Source organism: Pseudopodoces humilis, chromosome 1, assembly GCF_049639895.1.
Source record: "Pseudopodoces humilis isolate 2021_Gansu_Grassland_sample_001 chromosome 1, ASM4963989v1, whole genome shotgun sequence".
NCBI classification, from domain to species: Eukaryota; Metazoa; Chordata; class Aves; order Passeriformes; family Paridae; genus Pseudopodoces; species Pseudopodoces humilis.
This window is the reverse complement of record NC_142200.1, coordinates 88,340,210-88,367,871: the sequence shown is the minus strand read 5'-3', so window position 1 is coordinate 88,367,871 and position 27,662 is coordinate 88,340,210. Positions and strand designations below refer to the sequence as shown.

At 45.6% G+C, this 27,662-nt stretch overlaps 1 protein-coding gene and 1 long non-coding RNA gene across 9 annotated transcripts in view; both read right to left on the bottom strand.

The window, feature by feature from the left end:
* Nucleotides 1-11,320, bottom strand: part of HIVEP1 (HIVEP zinc finger 1) — a 127,728-nt gene extending 116,408 nt beyond the window's left edge. For 5 of the 8 annotated variants that reach the window (XR_015774461.1, XR_015774483.1, XR_015774479.1 and 2 more), the window contains exons 1-2: nt 10,940-11,320; nt 6,557-6,703 (exon numbers count right to left, since the gene is read on the bottom strand). Coding sequence is in view for 3 of the 8 variants with exons in the window: in XM_014254538.2 (XP_014110013.2) it covers nt 6,557-6,596 (40 nt within the window). In the remaining 5 variants the exon portion in view is untranslated. Of the gene's footprint in view, nt 1-6,556; nt 6,704-8,472; nt 8,843-9,643; nt 9,716-10,939 lie in introns of those variants that run through there. The other 3 variants (XM_088066334.1, XM_014254540.2, XM_014254539.2) reach the window with 2 other exon arrangements.
* Nucleotides 11,321-20,087: 8,767 nt separating this feature from the next.
* Nucleotides 20,088-27,424, bottom strand: LOC148185162 (uncharacterized). Its single transcript, XR_015773938.1, has 3 exons — nt 27,370-27,424; nt 21,524-21,681; nt 20,088-20,330 (listed from the first exon to the last, which is right to left on the bottom strand). It is a non-coding gene; the product is annotated as an uncharacterized LOC148185162 (long non-coding RNA).
* Between the last annotated feature and the right edge of the window lie 238 nt (nt 27,425-27,662).

The following is a 27,662-nucleotide window of genomic DNA, read 5'->3' as shown; positions in this document are numbered from 1 at the left end:
TCCCTGTCTGCCACTGCCACTGGCTCCAGCAAGGGTATACAGCATCAGGGACCAACCAGCCAACCCAGCCCAAGAAACCAACCCAGATGATACTGGCATAACTCATTCTGGGTGCCACTACTTCTTCCATGGCGGGGCCAGCAAGTGAGAAGGGCAATGTGCAAGGGGAACAAGCATCTAAGGTGGGCAGGAGGCAGGACCACTACACCTCCTCCTATTCCAGCAGCAATGGCTTAAACCAGTCTCAAAAGCAACTGGGAAATGACATTAAAGGTGTTCCTCTCTAGAGACCTTTCCCGCCAGTGAGTATTCCCTCCTGGCTTCAGGGGCTTTCTCGGAAACAGCATGAAACTCTGACACATGATGATGAACACACACTGATGGGAGAGATTCCTTTCTCCAGAGCTCTGTGCCAGGTCCAGGCAGGGCACAACAGCACATGCTGCCCAGGTCACACAACAGAAACCTGCGCTGCAGCTTGAGGTCTCAACACGTTAATGACTCACAGGAGAAGTTTGTGGTTTGATACGGTGGAATTTCTTGAGGTTTTAGTTTGGTATTTTAGAAGCTAGGAAGTAAGCTTTAAGAATACCTTTAAAATGTTAAGATTGTGAGGTGAAGCAGCAAGAAGTCGGAGGATGCCAAAAGCTAGGGTGTTTATGCAAACAAAGCCAGTGTGCAAACTGAGCTGTGCTCACTGCTTGGCTCTGTTTACTACCAGTTTCTGCATCATCTTTTCCGTTATTTAGCCACTGAGTGTCTGCTTCACAACACTAACAACTTCATCTTCTGAGTCATTAGAACCTGATGTGGTACTGGTATCTTCAGTTTACAGCAGAAAACAGAGGCATAGAGAGACTAAGAGACAGAGAGAGATTAAAAGATATGACAGAAGTGTTGGCTAATTTTGGATTTTCAGCTTACATCACCTAGACCTTGATTATTTTTTTTTAATGTACCTTGCACTTTTGCAGTATTTTGCACCAAACTGTCACCATAGTGGAACAACTGTGGTTGCATAAATTCAGAACTTGTGCGTGGATATCTCAAGCCAGGCAAAGTGCAGCACTCACAATTAGTGGGTGGCTGCAAAGAATCTCTCAGTCTCAACACAAGCAACTCAGTGGTGGAGGCAGAAATTCAACACAGCTGTCTCAAGGCAACAGTGACCAGTGTTATCCACCCTACTGTTCCTTCCCCTCTTTACAATCCATTCTCAGCAGGCTTTTGTCCATCAGCTGTAGCTACTGACACAAGACCCCAACCATCCTGTACAGTGAATAGGTCTACACCCTGCTGAAAACACATGATCAAATTTAGGAACACGGCACAATGAGACAGGAGCAATAGAGGTAATTGGAAAAGGTGGCAAGCTGCAGCTTTAAACATAGCCTTTCTTACTCGATGGAGTATGTGGGACAGTTTTTTGCATTTAGACATCATTCGCATTACAACAAAATTTAAGGTCTGCAGGTACATTGAAATCTAATCTGCAAGATGCTGGACCACACACACCGTAAGACACAGCCTAAAGATCTTACACCTTTAACCAGTAAAACAAAACACGAAACATTACCCTTCCACATCCCAAACGAGAAATTCAAGACACACAGGAAGAGAGTACTTCTGTGGTTAACAAGAGATCTGTCTATTCACTGCATTACAGGTGGATCTGCTGGTACTCCAGCTGGTGATAGACCAACAGACCCATGCATTCTCTCTACCTTCATGAGAGATGTTGAGTTCAGATTTGGTTTGTAGAACAAATGGTATGAAACTATCTGATACACAGAAACAAAAACTACTGCCAAATAATGGGATATTTCTGCAGTGAAGTCACCAAGTCAAAACTCTGCCTTCTTGTTCCACCTGTGTCACACTCTTGCTCCAGAAAACTAGGCAAGACACATATGCAACATCTTTACAGATGCCCACAAGCAAGCCACAGTGTGGAACACCAGCACTCCTGATGTATGAATACTGTACCAACAGCCCCTAAATCAGAGCATCAGTTTTGAATCAGAAACAATACCAAGACCCAAAAGTCAAATGTGCTTTTACTTCTTTTCCTTTTTACTTCTTTTGACTCAAGCAAGCACAAATTCTAAAAGCAAGCCTTCAGAAAGCTCAATATTTTTATTAAGTCATTTGATGAAAATCATGAAAAAAGCACAGTACACCAATCTATTCATAACTTACACAGACTACACAACCAACACTAATAAGGAATATCAATCTGTCAGCTTTCAACATAGACAGACCTATTTCAGCACTAAAAGCACATTACAATCTTAAAACAACATGAAGAGACTTTGCTAACTCACACTTGAGAAGCAGAAGATGCCCAGCTCTTCTGGATATTTTAAGGCCATAACATACACAGCTTTCCAGCAAACTTAAGCATGCTTTTCATATTACTGCAAAGCTATCAACCTATTCAGCAAAATTACTCATATTATACTTGCATTTTCTTATCAAATGCAAAGTGCTAGAAGATTTGGAAGTGGCCGTTGAACATTATGGGCCTGTCTGCCATTGTTTCCAAAGAGAAATACTTGATTGAGAAGGAAAAACAGCAACAACTTGTCTTCTGAAAAATAACAGAAAGCTTATCTAGAAAGAGACAAAATTCAAAATATTTGTTCCAGTTTTGTTTTGATGAATCACAGCACTGTGTTAAACCGTGTACACATAACAAAACTTTTCATTTTAAACTCTGCAATTGTGCACTTCTAAGTAAAAAAAAAATGAGTCGTTTTTCCTTCTATTTCCTCACAACCATCTGACAACAAACCAAACCCGCTCAGCCCTGCTAAGAGCAGGATCCTCTAATGTAACTGTACTTCTGGGAATACATTACAGATTCCGTGAAATGTTTTGTTACACGTGGATCAATTGGCCACGTAAATACAGGGTGCAGCCACATGCAAAAGAGACTTTTTGTTAGTTCTAGTGAGCTAAAATGGTAAAGAAAAATAAGAAAATTTTATTTCTGGGTGCCTGAGCAAGACAGGCATTCTCCTCTTTTGCAAATATTTTCCTCTTTGTTTTCTGAAGGAGGAATGATGATGCTTTTGATTAGAAGCACAATACATACCCTTAATATTTAAAAGACTAAGACAACAGCAGGACCACCGGCTTATGAACTCAGCTCCAGTCACATCACTGATGGACAACCCAGGCCAGGCTTTTCCCAGGCATACCTTTGGCCTCCACCTCTGAAACTACTGAACACTCTCCAGAACTTCCATGCATCCAATCCGTATCTTTCTTTGAGACCTGGAAAACTGTAATTTCTCTCAAATTTTAGCCATTCAGCCCCAGTGCAGGGGATGACAAGTTATGATGTTGGTCAGGAGACTAAGCCTGACACAGTGCATGACTCCTCTTACCAAAGCAGCCCACTGGTGATGGCAACATGTTTCAGGTGAGGGAGGGGTTTGCAGTGAGAAGCAGGGAAGGCTGATGCGACAAAAGAACCTCACGCAACAAGGGCAACACAGCACATGCCTTATTGGTACCTTCAGATTCAACATGCTCATTCAGACGCAAACAGGCATCAAAGCCATGTCGCTAATACATTCATGAAAACAAATGGCCAACTAATTAGATCAGTTTTTATTTGCAAAATAATGTTTCCCATACCCCGTCTTACTTATATAGGTTTCTTTTCCTGCTGTAATATCAGGTCAGTGTAGAACTATATTGACTCATCTATAAGGAGACAGTGAAATCTTTAGAATATTAGGATCTTCACTGATCCTAACAATTTAGGGCCACTGCTTTTCTGCCAAAGGCTGTCAGATCTCACAGAATATACAAAATGAGCAAAATCAAGCCATGACACAAAACAAAGACAAAATCTTAAATTTAGCTCTCTATATTAAACAACATTATTTTCCTCATACAATAAGGTTGCTTACAGTAAACACAGCCAATATTAAAACCTTCAAAACTTATTCCTACACTGCAGCAAACCTCAAATTAACTAATGGGAGTGTGTGGGGGGGATCTCTATGGTGGTTTTTCTCCTGTGTGTTTTCTTGGCAGGTGGGGAGAGGGATTGTATTGGGGTTTGTTTAAGGGAAAAATACTTCAGGTTCTTGGATTTGGTTATTTATTCTCCAGGCTGATTTGGACTGCAAGTGCAACCCAAATAACTCATCTAACACACAACAGCATAGAGAGTCTCAAGGATATCTCCAAAAAAGTTAAACATTGATGGGCTCTGAGCAAGTCTAGTTAAAGCTGTTGGCAATTTGATTGCTATGGGGCAACGAGAGGAGCTGGCAGCAGGGAAGGAGAAGCCGGGTAAGGCCATGGAGTGTTCTTTGAACATAGTACAAAAGGTGACTATCAGGTTTAGACAACTTAAAAATAGCTTTTAACCTAAAAACCCATAAAAACACAGGTTACTTAATCTTACACCTTCATCTTTCAAATGTTACAGAACATAGTTTTCTGTTGTCAAGTTTGCTGAGTTTCACCTTCGACTATATACATTTATGCTTTTTTGCACACTTAGTTGTCATCAATACTAATTACCATGGATTAAACCAAGTGCTAAACCACCCATTTTTTAAAGTTTTAATACTTAGTTAACAGTATCAATTTAAGATGTGTCTAACTTTGCATATGCAAAAGTAAGCTGTCAGGAAACAGTTCCAAGTTCCAGCAAAAACTGAGGGTTCAAGCAAATATTTTCTGCAATGCTCTCAGAGACTGGTAAGACGACTGAAGAAAGTGAAATCCAGTTTTCTTCATTATCTAAACTAGAAATGGAAATAAGTGTATAACTAATGAGAAGTAAACTGATTTTTCAAATCACTTCACCTTTAACAACCCATGACAGTAGCAATATATGCTTACAAGGTGTTCGAAGTTTGCAGAAGCCTGTATAGTTTTGACAATCATTGAGCTGTTCCAATACAATTTCTAACTATGGGCTTGCTGTATACTGCTATTTCCCTTCTCAACATTTAACCCATCTCTATTCATTCAAGAACTCCATTAAGTTGTAAAAAAATAGGAACTGATGAAAACTGCTGTAACAAGGTTGATAAAAGCTAAATGACTGGAGAAATTATGCAAGGAAAAAAGGCAACTAATTTCTTACACAATTAAGAGTTTAATTAGATTATTTATTTAAGTGAACAGAGAGCTTTACAATAGATTTAACTCCTATTAAGTTTCAAACAATACAAGAGTAGATATCAGTCAGAGTACTAAAATTAGATCATTCTCATATTTGATCAGAAAACATAAGCTCAGTTATGTCAGCAACTTGGTAAGGAGCAATATTAAAAACTCAGCTCTGATTTATTATTTCACATCCAGCAAGAAGGAGAAATATAAAATCCCTGATCTGCGGGAAAGGTTTATCCATCATACCAAAATGCGACTCAGCACTTCCTGAATAAAAACACTGCAAAAGTGTCTTCTCCAGCAGAGATTGTTAGTGGTAGCAATGACAACAGTCTGCAAACATGAGGTCTCAGATACAGCTGTATGCACGAGCCCTTGAGAGACTCACAACTGTAAACTAAGACACATGAGGATGTTTGCTGTGTTTTGACAAAAAAAAAGTTAAAAACAGAATCAAATACTGTTCCTGCCCCTAAAGCCTTATGTTGATAATTGTGGTTTTGTAATGGCTTTTTTTCCACTGAAGGGATGCTTCCATACTGCAATTGTAAAATTAACCTGAAAAGAGATGATGACAGCTACATGTAGGGGTGCAGGTGGAAGCATGTTCTCCCAAAAGTGGGTAAAAGGGTGGGGATGGAAGTGTGTTCTCCCTCAACATGGATGTCTGCTCGTCAAGTGACCTGCATTTTTCCTCTCATTTAATTCCTCTAGGGCCACTTCTACCAAGACAGTAACAAATATCCATAGGATCAGATTCCACACATTCATATGGGCTTGGTAAAGTGCACTGGGATTTTGGTCAAGGAAATGCCAGGACACGTAAGCTTGCCATTTTGCAGAGCAGGTTTCTTGCCTGCTTGCCCCTTATAGCCAAGTTACTGTGGCTGTGCAAAGGCAGGAGAGCGAGGAGACCAAGGTCAGACCTAGCAATGCTCAAGGCAGCATGGGTGACAGGTGATAGATAAATAGTGAGAAGCCATGCATGGGAGGAGATTTTGATCCCCTCAAAACCAAGCCAAACTGACAACTATTAAAGAAAAACAACTACCGGCTGCATGTCAAGTTCTGCCACGTCACATCCATTTCCCACCTCCCCCTGTATTTCAACTGTAAATTCTCTGATAAGGAAACTGTTTCTTCCTTTGCATTTTCAAAGTTCATGCTGGCTATTGCTGTAAGCTGGAAAATATCAAGAAGGCTGTCAAGTACACAGACTGCAGGAATAAGGACATATTCCAGTTATTTCTCTGTGAAAACTAGAGCGGTCTCACAGAAAACTCCTAAAACTTGCTTACAAACTACTTTTGGAGCAAAACCAACTTCTTAAATACATATTCCTTTAACCTCATAATTGAAACTGCAACCGAGCTTCCCAAGAGTTTTTCCTTCTCAACTGAGAGCTACATACCTCTCAGATTTCTGGGATGTATCTGCTTTGTCCGAGGCATTTTCCTCTAATCTCATGCACCACTTTCTCCTCTCAGAAACAGAAAGTACAGCAAGCAGAGAGATGGCAGCTCCATAAACTTGTCAAAGGGCTCAGTTAATCCGTATGCTAAAAAAACAGAGAGAGAAAGTTATGAGATGTAGGCATCAATAAGAAAAACAAAGATACCTATCTGATCCCTTTCATCCTCAAATGACTATGGAAATTAGCAAGAAATATCTCCGCACCTATGATTTGAGAAGGAAACTTTCCTGTCTGACAGCCCAGGAGCCACCTCGGCAGTCACATTCTGACCACCAGAGTTACACGGCTGGGACCAAAGTCTCTTCTCACAGGGGGCTTGACTCCATCCACTCTCACACAGTCAGACAAGATTTCCTTGCTGGCTCGACCCAGGTTTCCCACAGCAATCTCAGACCTCTGATCCTTCTAAGTAATTTTTTCATGGTGCAACAACAGAGTAACAGCCCAAGCTGGTGCCTCAGAGGAGGGCTCCTCGAGGATCCCTCGGGCTTTTACACCCTCCCAGTCTTATGCGTGCCATAACCTGGGGTCTTCCAGCTGAGTCCTGGGTTCCTGCTGTGTCCCTGTGCCCTGGCAGGGCCAAAGATCCAGGTGCCCTTTGTTGTGCAAAGGGTCGGCACCACTTCCTGGCCTCTTGCCCCGGGCTCCCGCCACCCAGAGCTCAACCTGCAGCTCCCACTGCGGCTGCACAACCTGCACTGCATGGATTCCCCAGCAGCTTTTATGGAGAAAAGTGTTCCACGTGAGGCTGAAACTCCTTTTAAGATTACTCAGGAAGCATGAGAAAACTAAAACACTTTTCCACATTTGTCAGCTGTTTTCCAGCCAGAAAACATCTTCCAACAACGCCTGGTCTCATGCAAATAAATCCAAAAAATTAAACAAAATTTGGCAACAGGATTTCAGATACAGATCTTTAGCTTTGGGTGGGGGAAGTACAGAGGGGAAGGCAAACTCACAAAGCATCACCCTATTTGTAACGTTACCTACAGAATCCTTACTTGGAACATGTAAGTTTGGAAGAATTTCACATGAGATATTTCTGCCTAAATATAAGTGTACAGCAGAGGATCACACTAGCTCTTGACCTACCTGTACTTTCTTACATTTCAAACATTCTTGGGAATTGTTAACAGGTCAGTAAGCATTCTGTTCAGTTTCTGACACAGTATGAGAAATCTCCCAAAGACCTATGGAAAACTACTTACACACAAGAACTTAAAGAAAAAGATGACTGGCGTAATTACACTCTTCCATCTAAAGAAAATTAAAAACTAACAGATTTCTGCTTCTTTTGATAGTAATACTACTTCATGTTAACAGATTTTTTTTTTTTTTAGTAAGCACTAAGAAGATTTTTTTTTTAAAACTATATGTACTTTGGAATGGTCTCTGATATAGCAAAATTGATTGAAAGGACAGCTACTCGAAGGAGGAAGGATGTCGAATTTTTAATATTTGTTGTAAGTATTAATTTAGGGTCATTTATATTGTTTTTCAAGGCAACCATGTTTTTGTGAAAATTTAATTCAAGCCAAATTAAAATAGACAATTTGCAACCACCCCTTCAGTCTACATACTGTTAAGGAATATAATCATTAATTTTTAATGTTTCTTTTGTCTGTTGCTGCATAAAAAGACCCAAACAAGAGAAAAAAAAAAAACTACTGCAACTGACACAAAGGAAAGCTGGAAAATGTTATTCTAACTAAATGGTTCTTCGCTAGGGTATTATGAACGTTGAAGGAAAAAGACGGAAAAAAATCTGAAACAGAGCACAGTGCCTGTCAAGCTGTTAACTCATAGCACTTTATCTACAAGCGTAACAGAAATATTTAGAAATTAAATAAAACCTAATGCTAACAGGTCCACTTTGCGGGTCTTGGGCACGAACTGGAAATGGAGAAAAGTGGCTGGATGGATTGAAGCGACCAGCAGTCCCTGAGCCCCAGTCCCCCTTTCCTCTGGCTGGACTGGGAAAGTCCCTGGGGCTGGGATGAGGTTTTTAAAGACGCTAATAAACACCGTCACTTCTTAACACAAGTTATTTGGAGCGAGACTTTGAAATCCCCCGTGGTCTCGGTAAATCGGGAGCCCTTCCCGACGTTTCCCTGCAGCACAAATGACATCCTACTGACGCTTTAATGCCACCAAGCTTCCCCGCTCGCCAGCAGGACCTTCTCCTCCGGGGAAGAGATGGCCGTGAGAGCCACGGCGGAAACACCGGGCAGGACCCACGCCAAAAGTCATTCCCTCTCTCTCTTTAACAAGAAAAAAAAAAAAAAAAAAGAAGGAGGGAGGGAGGGAGAAACGGGCCTTTGCGATCGCAGCGGTCACATCACCCCGTATCCACCCAAAAATGGGGGAGCGGGGCGGGAGGCAGCCCGCCCCGGGGCCCGGGGAGCCGCCGGTATGTGCGAGCGGGACTGCGAGGGGAAGGGAAGGGGAAGGGAGGGAGGCAGGCAAAAAAATCCATGAATGAATAAAGAGGGAGGAGCCTGGGAAAACCCCTCTGCAACGCCGCACCGAACAAAGCGCTGCACACATGCCGCGGGGGGGTGGGGGGGGAAGTGGGGGAGAGGGACGGGGGGCGGCCGCGGCCCGGCACCCAGCGGGGACGGCGGCGGCGCCGAGAGGAGCCGGGTCGGGGCTCCGTGCCTACCAGTGCCCCCGAAACCCCGGCTGCAGACCCGGGGCGGAGGTGGGGGGCGCCCGGACAAACCCACCCGGAGCCGGGGCGCAGCGCGGGGCGGGCGCAGCCGGAGCGCGGAGTCCCCGCGCGTCCCGGCGGGGCCGCGGCGGAGCGCGGGGGGGTTGAGGTGGGGGATCGGGGCCTGCGGTCCTCCCCGTCCCTGCCTGCCCGCCCGCCCGTTTCCCCCCGCCGCCGGCGGAGGACACATTGTGTTGTGGCTGCCGCAGCTCCACGCCGAGGGGGGCGGCGGGGGGCGGCCGTCCCGCCCCGCAGCCCCGTCCCCGCAGCGCCTCCCGAGCCCCCTCCCGCTCCCCGCGGGGCCCGCTGCAAACCTGGCGGAGGGGCCGGCGCGGCGGCGGCGGCTGATGGCGGCGGCAGCGGCGGGGAGCGCGGCGACCCCTGCGCGGCGGCGGCGGCGGCGGCGGCAGGGAGAGGGAGGGAGGGAGGGGGAAAGAGCGGGGGGGAGAGGGGGGGGCCGGGAGCCTCCTTCACTTGACAACCTCAAACACAAACATGACCCAGCGCCGCCGCCACAGCCGCCACCGCGCCCGCACACACACGCACACACAGAGCCCGGCAGCGGCACCCACCCCTCCTCCATGCACCGTCCCCCCGGGCCGGCCAAGGCGCCGCCCCCCCGCACGGCCCCGCTCCGCAGCCCCCCGGCCCCCGGCCGCGCCCGCCCCCCGCGGCAGCAGACCCCTCCTCCGGGAGCCCCATCCCCCACGTCCCACTCGGGAGCCCCCATCGCGGCCCTGCCCCTCGGCCGTGGGGCGGTGGACGGGGGGAGGGACACAATGGGGGGGAACGGGGGGCGGGGGAGTGGGAGCCTCCCCTGGCAGGCGGGAGAGGCGGGGCGGGCCCGGCGGGGGAGGGAGGGAGGGAGGGAGGGAGGACGGGCGGGCTCGGCGCATCCGCCGGGGTCCCCTCGGGGGGAGCCGCGCTCCCCCCCGGGCCCGCCCCCCCCCGCCCCTCCCCCCGGCGCCCCGGTCACCGTCGGGGGGAGCGCGGGGGGCGGGGGGTGTTTTACCTTCTCTCACTTTCTATTGCAGGAAGCGCGGCCGGAGCAGTGACGTCACCGGGTCTCCCGGTCCCGCCCCCTCCCCGGGTCGGGGGAGGGGTCACCGAGGGGGTTTCCTCGCGGCCCGGTGGGGGAGGCCCGGCCGGGGGCCGCTGCAGCCCCGCCGCCGCCTCCTCCTCCTCTTCTTTCTCCTCCCGCTCCTTCTCACCGGGGGGGACGCCCCCGGGCGCTGCCGCCCCTGCCCCTGCCCCGAGGCAAGGGGGGCACCTCGCCGCCGCGGCTCCCGGGGGTCTCCTCAAAAGGGGGGGGGGGTCCCCGCCGGGCACGGCACGAGGCAGCGCCTCCCCCCGACGGCCGAAGCCGCCGCCGCCGCCGCTCGGGGCGCTGCGCGGTGCGCGTCGCGCTCCCCCCTGGCAGGGCCCGGCCCCCGGGGCACCGGCACGGCCGGGCGCGCACACACACACACACACGCACACGGACGGACACGCAGGGAGACGGGGCTGAAGCGGAGATCCCGGAGGTTCCCCCCTGCCGCCCGCCCAGACGGGCTTCCCCGTGCCCCCGCCCGACCGGCCCGCCGCGCCCCGGCGCCGCCGGGGAAACTCACCGCCGCGCCGCGCATCCCGCCGCGGCTACAACTTTCCATCCCGGGCGGCAGCCGGCGCCGGCAGCGAGCCCCTCCGCCGCTGGAAGTGGGCGGGGGAGGAAATACGAGGAGGAGGCGCGTCGTGCTCTCCGCCGCGGCGCCCCTTTTTTGGCCCGGGATGCGGGTTTTGCCGGTGGGGGCTGTGCCGCCGCGGTTGGTTTCCTGCATCAGCTGCGGAGGTGTGTGTGCACAGCCCACACGTGTGTCTCTGTGTGTGTGTCTGTGCGCCGGGTCACCCTGCCCGGCCAAGGGCTGCCCTCCCTTCTCCCCCGCCGCGGGCAAGGCACTGCTGGGCCGCCCTCCAGAAGGCGAGGGGACCCGGGCTGGGCTTTGGGTACTGAGGAGAGGGATTTAGCGTTTCTTTTTTTTCTTTTTCTTTTTTTTTTTTTTTTTTTTTTTTCTCTTTTTGCACCCAAATTCCCCGACAAAGCAGCATTGGCAGCTTTTCATTGCCACTCGGGTTTTCCATCGGGTTTTCTTTTGAAGCCAGCACGTGACGTCTTTAACAAATAAACCAAATTAAATATTTCTTGCATCACCCTCGTGTTCTCCCTCCTCCCGTGCCTGCACTCCCCTGGCAGCCTGTGTGCTCAGCTGTGAGAACCTTGGCCCTGCTACATCCTTCCCTTTGGAGTTCAGTGTCCAGACCAGATCCTGCCTTAAGCGAACAGGACCGCCATTCTCAGAGTTTTCAAGGTTTTTACAGGTCCTTCTTTCAACCTACGTTTAATCATTCTTGTAAGACAGATGAGTATTTTAATCCCCGTTTCACAGGGGACAAACCAAGGCAGGAAGATGCAGAGTAGCTCACTGCATAGCTGTGGACTGACGTGACACCACTTCTGCCTGAGTTTTTGGCCACAGGCACTGTCTCTGGGCTATTTCTCGTCTTAAGTTCACTTAAATTATATTTTGAGAACACTAACAGCTTACAATGGTGGCAGGTTCTCTGCTGTGGGTAACCTGTCCTACGTCCTGCCCAGAGGCAACATGGGAGGAAAAAATAAGTGAAATCTCTGGCTAGTTTGCAACTGGTGGTTAGGGCAAAAGACAGAATTCATAACTGAAGTGGAGATTCATGGAAAAATCAGACCCTCAGGAGAAATGCGTTCTGCTACTCCTATTGGACAAGACAACGATTCTTTATTGTTAAGAGACAATGCTTGTCTTCCCCCTTGTCTGCCCCCCTACCCCCTTGTTCTTCCTTTGTCTGGCTTTTAGACTTGGGGCTCTGACTTGCTAATGAACAAACTTGCTGTTATCCTAAACACATCAGCATGAATATGATCCTGGTGCTATAAACTTAAGTTAGTGTACCAAGTCTGACCAGTTACAAAACCAAGACCAAGCGACCTCGGAAGCTAGGTCTGAACCTCTACTTGCTCTACTTGTTCTGCTCAGCTGTCCCTTAAACTGTCCTGCAGGCCTCTGGGACACATAGCATCTCGTTCCTTCTTTGCTACTCATTGTCTGAAAGCCTCAGATTGTGATCACATCAGGGACAAAGCGTCAGATACTGACTCTCGCTCGTAAGATGCCTTAGGAAAAGGGAGCCATCCCAGCTGCTGCTGGCTGCAAAGGGAGTTCTAGGTCACTCATCTCTTCACAAGGACCTGAATAAGTTTGAAATAGATGCTCCAGCTTGCAAGCTGAAATAAGACCAAAGCAAACCCCCTGCAGCCAGCGGGAAAGTTACTTCTACCAGAAGTAGTCAAACTGCCTCCCACCCATGAGTTTGAAAATCCAGCCCTCTCATCACACCGATGTGCGCAGGAATATAATAGGTGCCCTTCCTCTGCAAACAAGCACAACTGTCTTAACAAGACTCAATGAAGTGTCAAAGAGGAGTCAGGTCCCCAGGGATGCATATCAGATGGTGGCAGCTGATCCACCCTCGAACATAAAACCAGTCATCTCAAAGTCAGCTTGGGTCAGAAGGCAAAACGAAGAACTGAAAGTCTGGCCCCTTGGGGTTATTTCCACGGCCATCTGAAAAAGCAGCCAAAGAGGCAGCTGTGAGCTGGGGACTCTCCTCAGCCTGCTCCCCTCGAGCAAGCAGAACTAAGGACTGAAGAGCTGCCTTGAGCCCAGTTTAGTGTCGTTCCAGCAGGCTGCCCCCGGTCAGGTAAAAAATGCAATCCTAAAGGCTTTGAAAAGGCAGCATACCAGGCTGTTTATCCCGGGCAGATCATTTCATCTTTTTCTGTCTGTTTTTCCATCAGCAAAAAGGAAGTGCATACCCACTCAGTAAAGTACTTAGGGAAAAGTACTGTGGATGATTGCTAGTAGGAGGCACAGAGTAATCTTCTCAAACCTGCAAATGAGGGAAATTCTTTAAAACTTTTCAGTGAGATCTGAAATGCCACATCAATATGCACATAGGAAAAAAAGCACAACAACACCTTCACTGCAGAATTTAGATACTTTTAAAATTTCACCTAAAAGGAGTCCTACAGGATATAGATCCTCTTAAAATGACTTTGTGTATAGCTGAACAGGGAAGATTATTGAGGTTTTCTTGTCTGTAAAATTTCATTGTATTTTCAGGAGGATACCTATTTTTAAACATCCTCTAGTTTTACTTTTGAAACCTCGCTCAGAAACTGGTTTTCTGTAATGGCTCACAGGTATTTTATGTATAAATATATACACATACACACATTAAGCTCTCAAGAAGCCACGATACATTAGGTAGTCTTGAATAATTCATTGTTAAGCACCCCATGATAAATCTCTGGTTGAACAGTATGTGATTTTGCTAGAATTCTTGGAATAAATTGAATGTGAAGCACTGTGGTAAATTTAACTATGCTGAGCATCAAATGTGAAAACTTTACATTGTACATTACATCCTGACATGCAACTGAAAATCATTATTATTAAGGCTTCGGGGAATTTTTGAGGGAACTTCTGAAGTTCTGAAAAGAAAAAGAACAAGCCTGAGTGCTGTTCTCTATAGAAGTTGAGATTTTCTCAGAGAAGGGAAATTCCATAAGTAGTCTGTATTTTATTAACATAAAGGTTTCACTAAAAGAACTGCTGTCTATTAGCTTATGCTCTGAGGCTTCTCATTGAGCACTACTCACATAAAAGTCAGAGGATCTTGGCTTACCTGGTACCAGTGGGTGCTTAGAACTTTCCTAGGGCTTGCCACTCCTGCAGCAGGGCTGGAGAGATAGGGCAGCAACGACTCATGTGAGGGGAGGTCATTTACCCCTTTTCTGTAGCAGTAGCTGTCACCCCAGATACTCATAACTCTCCCTTGTCAGCAGCAGCCACACACTTTCCTGGAGGCGGGCAAGGGCAACAGCAGGGACCTGGCCATGCACTGCTCCTCCCAGCCTGCAGCTCCAAACAAGAAGCTGGTCTTTGTTGGGACATTTTGCATGGCAATATCCTTCATCCCCACCCTTCTCAGGGTGCCCTGAAGGTAGGGGCTGCTTTTCATTAACCCATAAGTTGGCTCAGTTCTTTCTGATTTGGAGAAACTGGCATTAAATAATGCAAACTGTTCATCGAAGAATTTTGGCACAACCTTCTCTTTTATTTATGTGTGTACACTGCAGCTCTGTGTGGTGGTACCTGGTATGAGCTCCTGTGGGCAAGAAGAGGTACAAATCTGTCCAGCTTTGGGTTAATCATGTGATATAGGGCACAGTTCACTGACAGAGCTTCACCTTTTTTCCAGGTATTATTAACCAAACATTTCAATGAACTTCAACATCACTGATATCATATCTACTTATTTACATCATGTTCATCTTAATGATATCAGAGCGTCTCAGACAGCAGTACCTACATTTAAGAGGCCATGCTAAAATCTCTTTGGTGAGTTTTTGTCCTTCTCTCTCTTTGGAAGAGTCACAACTGCTGGGGAGCTTCCCCAAGGGTAATCACAGGACAGCTCATGGAGGCAGGGGAAGAAATTCTACTTCAACCCTACTTTAACCACCACCACCACAGCCCGACATCAGCCTTCTTTCCTCCCAGCGCATGAGGCCTCATGTGGCAGGTCACAGGACAGAGATCAGACAAGAGGCCAGCCAGAGAGTAAAGCGTCCAATAAAAGAATACCTGCTAACAGAGTCCCTGTGAGGTGTCCTTCGGTACTGCAAGCCCTGGTGAGACTAGTGCCGAGCCCACACCTCATGCAGCATCCTCCCTGCAGAGACACCTGATGAGGCCAAGAGACAGGGAGTCACCCTCAGCATTTTCCAGGCTGGCCCGTGTTTGGCCAAACCATTTGTGATGGCATGCCAAAGTCTAAGGAGAAAAACAAAAAATGGTTAAAATTGTACTGGTTAAACCACTGTTGCCTTTTTGTCCAAGAGGAAGCCCCAGTGGCAGGCAGATGGTGTGGCCTTGCTGCTTCTGACCTGCCCTTAGCACAATAAGGAGCAGGCTGGACCACTGGCATCCTATGAATGCCTCGTACTCAGCACACCACACATCCAGCAGGGTTTTGTGGGATGTGACATTAAGCACTTTTGTGAAGGGAGATAATTGCCACACAGAATTATGGGATCTGGAATGGAGGATTTGGGAGAAGGCAAAGGCTCCTCTGAAGTGCATGGTATGATACCATTTGGGTTATATTAAAGGACTGAGCCAGCAAAGCCTCCCCACCTCCTCCCAGAGATGGAGCTCACCCAAGGCCCTGAGCAGAGTCTTGTGTCCAAACATGAGGCAAGTTTGAGCTTGGGCCGGTGCTCTGAAGTTAGTGTAGATGTACCCATGAAAAGCAAGTCCCAGAGCTTTTGGCTTTCCACTGAAAATTGCTTCTGTCTTTTCAGAAAAAGCTGCTTCTCTGTAGGTCAGCAGGCTCTGCACATTCACAGCCCTTTTACTCCCTTCTACCCTGGTACTTTTACTTCTGAGTTAGACAGGTTTCTGAACTTTTTCACAAAGTTGCTCATATTTTCCACTGCATCTCCTTTTTACCTCACCCCACCAGTTCACTCTGATCTTTCTTTCTCAGTAGCTCTAGGTTCTGAACTGTTCATTTAAATACAGTGTGGTTTGCCAGCATTTTTTCCTAAGCCTTTCATATTATCAGTTAAAGAAACAGGAGACACATGAGGCACTTAAAACAAGTGCACCTTGCCAAGATGCCTTCAGTGGTATGCTTTTTCTTTAGGTTCAACCACAAACATTTTAACATATCTGAATGATTAAAAAGCATTCCAACCCATGCTTTCTTCCCCAAGTATTTTTGCCATTCAGTGGCCCTCTAGTATTGTTTGTCACAGACGTGTGTGGGAGAGGTCTTTTAAATATCACTTTTTGAGCACGTTAAGTTAGCTTAGCAGCTCAAAGGTTGCAGGGTTAGAAGGAAATAAGCAAAACATAGTTATTTGCTGAGGAAAGGTTTTCCCCTGCCTCCTTACCAGTAGAGATATGACTAGAAGAAATCCACAAAGGGGAAAATAATCCCCATTCTATGGAAAATTCTCAAATATGTTAAAATTTATTTGATTACTGGAATCAATTGGATTGAATCCTACTGCTGGATTGTAGGCATATTGCAGATCACTAGGCACAGCTCAACAACAAAGCTTCAAGTTCCTTTAGCCTTTATTCCTCAGAACTATGAAATGGCATTCAAATAATACAGAGAATATTTGCCGTGGTACATCACAAACCACAGAGCTCACCTTTCATAAGCCATGCTCTATCATTTAAAGATGTTCAGTCATCCTTAAATCCAAATGGCTACATAATTAAACATATGGTTTTGCTTTGAATTATCGTGGTTCTATGTAATTTCCCTGTTTATGGGGTCTCCTGAAAAATCATTTTCTCTGGTTGTGGCCAGTGATTTTATAAATCTTATTAGTCAAAGGCTAACAAGGTCAAGCTCTGATGCTGAGGAGTGTAGAAAAATTTTAAATACACACTGTTGGAAACAAATGCAAGTTGAAGACACAGCACTTGCAGCCTTGCTGCTGTCCCAAAATTTCACAAGGCCTACACTGTAAAAGCCACGGATCTCATTTTCCAAAAATCCAATCACAGCAGTATGACTGCATCCCTTACCCATTTTCACACATTGATGAACAATTACCCACGTAGAGTACAAGACAGAGGAAAGACAGACGAAGGAGAACTACAGCAATACGAATAAGAAGCATGGGACAAGGCTGGCTTCTCACAGCAGTAGGAGAGAAATAATTTGGGTTTGGTTTTTCATGGATCAGCTGATGGCTGCTGCAGCATCCAGCCTTGTTTCCCCCTGATCCAAGCTGTTGCTCCAGTCTGGCTTGGCAGCATCCACACAGACTTCTTCAGCTCCAGCTGCATATTGTGCCCCTTCCAGAGAGTTGTGCCATGGCTTTGTCACTTTCCAGTTGAAGCTCCTTTTCATCAAAAAGGAGTAAGACATTTCACAACTGACTCTATTTTCTGTTTAAACACTTGAAAGGCAACATCAAAACATGTTCTAGGGTGCAGCAGCAGGTCTCAAAGCTGTCTGTTGGCTTAAGAAGTAGTACAACAGAAACAGCACACTAATTCTTTCAGAAGTGAATCATTCCCCAGTCCCGTTTTTACAGCAAGTGTTAAGGCCTTTTTAAAGTCACAAAAATATGTATTAATTAAAAATATTTATGTGTTATTTGGACCAAACTGTGGAACAGCCATTCTGATGAATTAAATGTGTGTACATTTGTGGAAAGTATAATCTGACACTGATGCACTGTTAAACTTGCAGATAAGCTCATGGAAATACATGAAAAAGCAGAATACACTGAATCTTCCACTGGATTTAATTGCCAAAGGTCCTTCAAAATTCTTAGATTATATTATTGACATAAAAATGCTACAGGAGGAGCGGCCAATCAACCTATAAAACCCAAAAACTGTGTGCACTCACTTCTTAAAAATACTGGGTTTGTCTGCTTGACCAGAAGAAATCCAGCATGGAGGCCAGGCCAGCTGAGATAAAGAGAACCAAGCCACACGAGGCAGATGCTGGACACAGATAGGAGACAAGTCTGTGAAGAACAGCTCAGCTCCCCAAAGGCTTCAGGCACTAGAGTGCAGTGAGGGGGAAGAGTACATAGTACAGCTGTGAATCCCTCTATGGAGAGGCATTTCCTTTGTGGAGTAATTTTTCCTGTGCCTATCTTCAGGAAAGAATTTGTGTGTCTGTTAAGTCCCACTAATGCACTCTCAGAAAACCAGAGCATGTGCATAAGGGGTTCTTGTATCAAGTTTTACAGGCATCATTTGAGCATGTGAGTTATCCCCTTGGCTTAGTGGGACCATGCATTCCTGGAGTCCCTGATGATCTTACTGTAGCCTCCACAGTAAACTCCAAATGAAAAAGGAAAGTGAATATTACTAAATCAAGAAAGTTCATAATTGAAACATTACTTAACACCTCCTCCCCCATCTAAGGCTCGATTTTGGGGTATCTGATCCTGTGAACCGCTTGCACAATGAGGCACTGAGGTCAACGGGGCTAACAAACCACAGGTTGTGCTTTCTGTTGAGTCAGAGGCTTTGCTGGCAAACATTCAGAGCCAATTCTGCAATGATCCATCATGCATATCCTTATTATGAAGGCAGTAGTGCCATTCTGGTGTAATGTTTTAGAGCTCTTTCTCTAGTGAAAAAAACATGCATTACTTTTTGTTGTCTCTTAAACAGAAATACACAAAGCTGTAAAAACACTTCTAATTATGTTTAAAAACCAATCACATTAAAACCAAAGCTGATGCCAAGAACATATTATTCACACAAACTAAGAGATGCAGAAACACTTCACTGCTATGGACTGCAGAATAAAGTAAGCAGGATAATGGATTATGGAGGCCAAACTCATGGAACCTACCTTTTCATCTCCCCTTTTTGACCCAGAGGCTGCATACAAACTTTCTTTTTAATATACCCTTCCCACTTACACATTCTTTTTAACTACTTCTTCATTCCCTACTCCCATTCCCAGGGCCTGTCTTCCTGCTGTGTTTTGTCTCTTTATCCAGTTTTTCTCCACATTACTTCTCTCCCAGTTTCAAAGCACCTTCTCCCTTCCCAGGCTGCATGAGGAGACACTGTGTTCCATCTTATTTTTCCCAGTCTGGATGTATCTCGAGAAGTTGTAGGTTAGGAAAGATTGAAACTTTCTCCACTCATTTCTCTGTCATCCTCCCTCTGGGCTGACCATTTGGTGGATACCTCTTAAGCAGCTCCCAGTGGAAGCACAGAGAAAACATGGCAATACAAATAGCTTCTTCTTGTTTTCAAATTTGGGACCTGCTGCCCAGTCGTGTTGCTACCAAGGCCAAAAACATTCCTTGATATTGTGGAGCTGGTTGGATGCAGTGACAAAAAGTGATCAAAAGGTGATTCTGGAAGCTTACTGCAGAATCCCAGTCCCCTTGACCTATAAAACACAAGTGGATCAGTCTGACTGATAAGAATTACCGAGTGTGACCTAAACACTGAGCTCTGGAAACACATGAGGCACGTCAGTGCACATTTCTTACCTAAACAAGCAAGGCTTTTCAGTGAAGTGAAACACTGAATAGAGGATTATCTATATTTGTGGGCAAAGTCCTCTAGCTAAATCTGAACCACAGATCTTCACATCTGAAAATAAAACTATTATCTATATTTTCCTCCTGTGGTGCAGATAATATAGCAATGATGCCAGAGACTTCTATTCCTTATCGCTGCCTTCTGCTTCTACTTTCATGCTTCCAGGGGAAAAGCAGTTAGCTACAGTTCCTTCTTCCTTAGGCAAAGAGATGACTTCAGTTACAGCACTTCTGTAGAGTAGGTAGGAGCCACCACCTTCTGTCACTGTGATAGCACAGTACCTCACCTCTGTGCACTCACACACACACACACTTGAAGAAAGCAGAAGAGAGAAGAGCAAAAGCAGGTCTTTTCTTCAAGGGATGGCAAGCCAGGAACTGAGGTGACCCCATAGCCTGCCCTGCAGCCTCAAGTTAGCCAAGCAGGATGGGCTTAGAGAGAGCAACCAAGAGTCCAGACCATAAGGCAAAAGCATGCTGACAGGGCAGATCCAAGATTAAACCAGAAAGGCAGAACCAGGAGGCCACTTCATTAGTCAGGTCCAGTGATGTCCAAGTAGGGTCATGATGATAAGACAGTGCCCAATTTAGGCTGGGCAGCTAGTGCAGACAATGAGATCCAAAAAAGGGTCTCCATAGCAAGTCCTAGCCAGGCTGAGCTGAAGACCAAAATACCTCCCAACAGTTCAAGAAGATGCTGACAGTCCCCAGGTGAACTAAAACAGGGCTCTGCTCCCTTCTAAGGTTCTTGGGTGGAGGTCCCAGATGGGGCTGGCCAGGTTTATTGAGAAATATTAAGTGTTCTCAGGAGCCTGATGGAGAGAATGAGTGAAAGAAACTGCAAAATATACATATATATATATATATACATACACACAACCTATATGTCACTATACTAATTCTCTATTCTTAAGCCCCCCTCTCAATTTCCAAATATCTGGCTTATGATTTTAGAACCTCTAAGGCTTGGAATAGACCTTAACTCTAAAAATCTGTATGATGTCACATAGCACACAAAATACTAAGAAGTTAAAGAAAGACAGCTGTAATAAAGGGATTACAAGTACTTTTAGGCAAAAGTTTCAAGCTGCAAATAATATGGGTTGCATTCCAACTTGCATCCAGGCTACTTTAAAATTTATTTAAGAACTTTCTAGTTTCTTTCTAGTGTCTACAAATCATTATAAATCTGGAAAGAATTGTTCTGTACTTTCAACATCCTTCCACATCCTTTTAAAAATTTTTTATTCTTTTATTTGCATTACTGCTTTGTATTTCTACTACTACCTGTTATGCTCACTTTTAGACTATTTTCCCCATATTGATTCTCCCTTTGATCTTTCCATTCCACAAGGATAACTTTTCCAAGATGCTCTCTATTTTTTATGGCCTTTAATGGCACCTGTACTCCTTCCTAAGTTAAAAATAAACTGAAAAATTAGTGCTGTTTGCCTTCTCCCTGCTCTCTAATAGATACTAGTGGGTATCTGGCACATCAGTCAGGTTGTTCCAAGCAGTGTGCAGACAGACTTGAATGCAAACACACACAGGGCTGGGCTTGCAAGCGCTGGATTTCTTGGAACAAGATTATATTCTAATTATCCTGCAGTAAGACATTTCAGGGCTGTTGAAAAAAAGTATACAAAATACGAAACAATGATTCTTATTAATAACTTACTTTACCTCATGTCTCAGCTTAATTTGGTTTTCTCTGTGTTTACAGTCTGATTTTATGTGATAATTATTACTGGCCAAATTATCTGAAACAATTTTTAAAACATTTAGTTTTGCAAATGTTCCCGTACAAATGCAAATCCCTTAATAGAGTTCAGTTATTATGTTTATTCCTCCTTCTTCATTGCAAGTTTGTATAATTAGTTTTTAATTTAGTTTCTGTTGGAATCTTTTAATATTTAAAAGCCTGTCCATGTGCTACCATTACCTCAAATGGACCTGGCTGAAGTCAGATGGATTTCCAGGCTGTGGGTAAATGTCTGCTACTCACATTACTTTTTCTGTGATTGTGTGTCGGAGTCCCACCTGAAGTTCACAGCTTCTTCTTTGCCAGCAGAAGGGGTTGTGTGGACACACCCTGAGCTGCTCCACTGCACATGGGCTAGTTCAGACTGCCTTCTTCAGTGGTTTGAGATTACCGAGTTCATTCTGTAAAGAAGCAAATGGTGTATGTAAACACATTTCCACCTGCTGGCTGATCAGTGGGAATGGAGACCTCCGCACTTGGACCAGTACCTCACAGAGGAATTATCTTCAGCCAGGAGAAACAGCCTCACAGTAAACATGTGATTATGACCTGGCTTAGCTGAAACCTGGAAAGGAAGAATGCTACAATAGCTACATTACTTTTGAAAAGAGATGGGGGTGACCAAGAATGGTGCATGGTACCGCGTTCAGAACACTGTGAGCGACTGCACGAGGCATTTCCCACTGGGCTGTTCTGGAAAATGCAGGTGTGGAGCCAGCGTACAGCAAACCCTCCCAGATTACACAGATGACTCAACAGAATGCCAAAACCATCTCTATGGAAGAGTTATTAAAGAATGATTCATGACCACCATCAGGAAGAGATTATCCAGGTAGAGGACAAGGACAGTTTCAGCTTCTCAAATTGCTTCAGAGAAAATGAGTCTGATTCACACTAAACTCTGGCCACCATGAGTGCCCATCATGCCCTGATCTTTAGAGACTGGCAGCTGCCTAGCATGTCTTAGTGGAGGAGGTCTGAAATATTTTAGAAACTACAGGGCAGCCCATAAAGCTTGAACCAACAATTTCACACAAGGAAGATCTGGGTGGGGACTGCAGCTACCTGCATCCAGGAACATTCTCATGTGCTGGAGAGATGCAGCAAGGGCTCCTCTTCTCAATAAGCGTGTTCTTATCAGAAGAGAAGCCATCTGAGAAACCAAAGATGAGGACAGTGAAAAGAGAAAACCAAACTTGATAGAAAGAGCATCGCATATGCATGTTTGAGTCCAGGCAGCTCCTTGCACCCTTTTCCATCTCTGTAATTATGGAGGGGCTGCCAGGATCCAGCCTTCAATAAAAGGCATCTGTTCCTGAAGTGAAAACCAGCACTTAGTTGCTAACAGCACACAGTAACTCTACACATCAGTACAGAGCAGGAAATGAAAAACGCCTTTTCTAACTATGTTATAATGACAATTTTAGGTAGATGGAACATTAGCAGCAGATGCCAAGCTGGAAGCTGGCCACACCATTGGCTTTTCAGCAGCAGCTTTGGTCTTTGGAAGCTTTTCACAGGCTGACAATGCTTCAGAAGAGTCTACTTTTGTCTGGGATTACAAAAACCAATTGCATCACTTGTACATAGCATGAATGGTTACCATGTGGACAGCTTCTTCAACCAACTGGCATTTATTCTAGGTTATCACATCAAGAGTGTGACAGGAAGCTTTCTCCACCTTTGTGGTGCAGTTTGTCAGAATATTATTTCCAATTTTAACTCAGTTTTTCTCATTCAAAGAAGAATAGATTATTTTTCTCCCAACAGGCAAAATTAGTTCCCTCAGGGAAGGTTTGTGTGGTAAAGTGGTAAAGTGTCTTGTAAGGCATTTCAAGGCTTCAACACCCATGTCACTGTAGTGGTGCACCTCTTGTCTTTTAAATTTCTATAAAATGGTTCTTGAGCTCTAACTACCTTTCAATCCTTCTTTCAGTGCAGAACACAGTACCAGGTGGTGGGGAATGATTGTTCTGCCAATGTCAAGCCTCTTTGCCATTGGTAAATCCTTCTCAATCAAAACAGATGCATTTCATACATGAATATCACTCAAGGTACACCAGAGCAGAAGGGCAGGTTTCCCAGCTCAGCCCACATATCTTCACTACAGTCTTTTGGAATAGCAGAGACAAACCAAAACCTGAAAGCCATCTGGCTTCACTCTGGGGGAGTTGCCTAACTTGCTAATATGAAGTTAGCAGAGCACCTTATATATCCTTTTATCTTCTCTGAGGATGGCATAAGGATTAAGACTAGGGCATCCTCACCACTAGTCAGTGCTTGGTTGCTGTCCTCAGGCTATTTGCTTCTCCTTTCAATGTGCTCTTGGGACCACCAGCTGGCACAAATCAAAGAAGCTTTAAGATTCCACCTTCAGCTAGGAAACTTGTTTTGTTCACTTCTGACATAAGATTCAGGTTATGGGCCTGATTTAGAAAACATTTCCTTTTTCTATTCCCCCCACCACCAGCCCCCCACCCCAGTTATGCCTTGTATTGCTGCAGAGACTTGGGACACACTACTTAGCAACTCCATGGTGAATCAAACATGTTACACAATGATTTCATTAAACTTCAACTGAGACACCGTTATGTCATGGATCTGCAAAAACCACTTTCCAAATGATCTTTTGTCCAACAGTCCAGAGCAGCTGTTAATATTTAAGGAGCATCAGAAGTTAGTAAGTGTCTCTGAAATGCCTATGGGATTTAAATGTTCTCTGTGAGGTCTACTTGATAGACTCATTGTAATTTTGATTGGGCCGTAGGACTGCTTAATTTGCCCCTTGAGTATTTCCTAGTGCATAGCAAACAAAAGGTAGCAAAAATATATTTCCATACATATGCATGGCACAGGCATACCTTGTGTAACATGTATTTCCATGTGTACTGACATATAAAAATGTGCTCAGAATATATTTCACACTGTAAAGTTCACCACTTAGCAGTTGGAAAACACCACAAGAGATGTCACCTGTGCAGCATAGTTTGGTCCTGTGCAGTGAGTACTGGAGCCCAGCATCCTGTTGTGCTCCTTTGCTGTGCCTGAAGGCCAGCCCATGCTCTGTGTGCTGCTGAGGGTGGCACCCCAGTGAAACAGGATCAGATGTGCTTTGATCAGAGCTCGTCCCAAGAAAGAGTCACTGCCCTGGTGCTACCACCAGCTGCTCATCACCCCTTCTCTACCAGGGACAAAATCACACTTTATGATCTGCCAGCACAGCTCCATCTGTAGTCATTTCCTAACTCAAAGCCTGTCAAATGATCCAGTTTTGGTTTTTTGGGTTTTTTTTGGGGGGGGGGGGGGGGGGGGTTGGGAGAAGCACAGGGGTGTGTGTGCTTTTAAATGGCAGACAAAGCAGTGCCCATGCTAAGGCAGATCATTTTTGCAAAGCTGAGGAACAGTGAGATCTACCAGCAGACCTGAGAGGTCAGCAACCCGTGAGACAGGATCTGCTGCAGCCAGAAAATTGTGTGTGATTGCACCATTAATGAGCTCCTGTTCAATATTCCTTTTTGCCATATTGCTCAAGGCATGGTACCAAAGCCTTAGTAATGGTGCCACTCAAACCCTGTGGTGGAGACAGAATTGCTAATATCCATAACACCCGCCACTCTAGTATAACAAATACCCATTTGTTCATTAATTTTAAATGCCCAGTTTGATTTTTCTTTTAGAAGCCTTAGCATTATACAGCACTTTACTTGACAAGGGAACAACTTAAGTTGACTTTTGCTGCAAACATATGCATCAGCACCTGAAACCTGGGAATACAGTATATAAGAAACACACTTGCTTAAATAAGCTGTCAACCTGTCAAAGCTTGATTAACATCATATAGGAGTTAGAGCAGAACCAAGATACAACTCTGACAATCTCTAGTCTCTATCCTCAGTTCTTTGTCTCATGAAATACCCATTTGCCAATTTCTATGTAGAACAAGGAAGGGAACTCTGGATATGTCCCAGAGCAGATCCATCCTGTGTCTTCAGCAAATAAGTGTCCTAAGAGACAAAGTATGCATGATGATCCAGTTAAAATTATAGGTCTCAGAGCTGAGAGCATTTTGCAACCTTAATTCTAGCACTGGAAAAAGTAAGGACTTGGTATTTTTAAACATTAACAGGGAATAATAATAATAATAAAAAAAGAAGGCCATTATTTCCTAAGTTTATAAAAACACACCAAAAGCCCAGGAATGTGTTTCTGTTTTCTCTCAGTACCCCAGCACACAGGAGCTTGCATACTGCTCTTGAAGACATCGCCTATTTTAACTAAAGGACAATTTTCATGAGCGTTTGACCATCTGACAGTCTCTCACCTGGTATGCACGTTCTTGTATGTGAGTGTGTATACCACAAACACACACACACACTCACAGACACACACACTTTGCCAGTGGATTTCAATGCTACTTGCTGACACTGTATGAATCAAAGAAATATATGCTGCAAGAGGCACACAGAGCCATAGAATCATAGAATTGTTTGGTATGAAAGGGACCTTACAGATTATCTGGTTCCAACCCCATTGCTGAGGGCAGGGACACCTTTCACTGCACCAGGTTGATCAGAGCCTCATCCAGCCTGGCCTTGAACACTTGCAGGGATGGGGCATCCACAGCTTGTTCCAGTGCCTCACCACCTTCACAGTCAAGACTTAAGCCTATCCAATTTCAATCTGAATCCATTCACCCCTGTCCTGTCACTACATGCCCTTGTAAAAGGTCCCTCTTTATCTTTCCTGTATGTTCCCTTCAAGAACTGGAAGGCCACAATTAGATCATCCTGAACCCTTCTCTTTTCCAGGTTGAATAAACACAGCCTTTCCTCATAGGAGTTGTACTCCAACCTTCTAATCATCCTGGTGGCCTGCTCTGAACTTGCTCCAGCATATTCATGTCCTTCCTGTGCTGGGACCCCAGAGGTGGATGCAGGGTTCCTGATGGGGTCTCACCAGAGCAGAGCAGAGGGCCAGAGTCCCCTCCCTCCCTTGCTGCCCGTGCTGCTTTGGATGCAGCCCAGGACACATTTGGCTTTCTGGGCTGGAAGCACACATTGCTGGCTGATGTCCAGCCTCTCATCCACCTGCAACCCCAAGTCCTTCTCAGCAGGGCTGCTCTTGACCTGTTCATCCCCCAGCCTATCAGGGGTTATCCCACCCTATGTGCAGGACTTTGTCCTTTATCTTGTCAGACCTCATGAGATTCCCATGGGCCACTTCTTGAGCATGTCCAGATCCCTCTGGATGGCATCCCATCCTCCAGGTGTGTCAACTGCACCACTCAGCTTGGTGTCATCTGCAAATTTGCTGGGGGGGCACTCAATCCCTTTGTCTGTGTTTTTAATGAAGTTATGAAATACCACTGGTCCCAGCACAGACCCCTGAGGGACACTGCTGTCCATTGGGACACATGCTCTTCTGCTTTTACTTCCCCAGCTTGACTGACTCTGTCCCACCCCACTATGATGTTTCTGCTTTGATTCTTCACCTTTGGCACTCCTCAGCCCTATCCATTTCTCCTTGTCAGCTGAATCCCTCCCTTCCTCCCTCCCTCCCTCCCCATCTGAGGCTCTTTCCCAAACTACACTTTCCCCTGCCTGAGTCTCTTCCTCCCTTCATTCCTTCTGCTTCCCAAGCATCCCCTTGCTGTACAGTTTTCCTGCCCCTGATGAATGCTCTGCCTTTGCCTCCTTGCCCAGACAGTCCCAGCTCTACCCCAAAGCTTCCTCCTACAAAGTCCCCCAGCCCACCAGGGTGCCTCTGTAGACCCTTCATCCAGCTCCAGTCTTCTGCCTTTTCTTACCCTGACTACTTTCCCCTATTCCACTGTCATTCTGAGTTTCTAAACAGTCTCACATTGTTGAACCAGTTCTGATGCTTCTCTCCCATCCTTTTTCATCTTCATCCTCCTTTTCCATTTCCTTATCAAGCTTGTCATCTTCCTTTTAGCTTCCTCTGTCTCAGTTATCCCTACTATCCTGGTTCCCAGATTCCTCTTCCACAACTTCTCCTCTCTCTTGGAACTACCAGCTGTTTGGCTGGTAGCATGTGGATGGATTATCAAAGATGGAAAGAAGGGGACTCACTCTAGTTTTGTCCTTTCAACCCCAGGCCTGAGTTGGAGCTGCTGCTGGCTCTGTCCTTACAGACACCTGGACCTGATCTCAGACACCTTAAATACCTCAGCATGTCAGCTGCACAAATAAAGTCTCTTGATTACTTACAACTTGAGAGCTTAAGCTCCAGTCCTCAGGGAATGGCAGGCCAGACCTTGGGGTCAGAGACCTGGCACTTACACCACTATAAAAATAGCTAGGACTATCTTTATCCTTCTAATAGATTACTATAAAACCTGTATTGAGTATCAGGATCAGTTAAG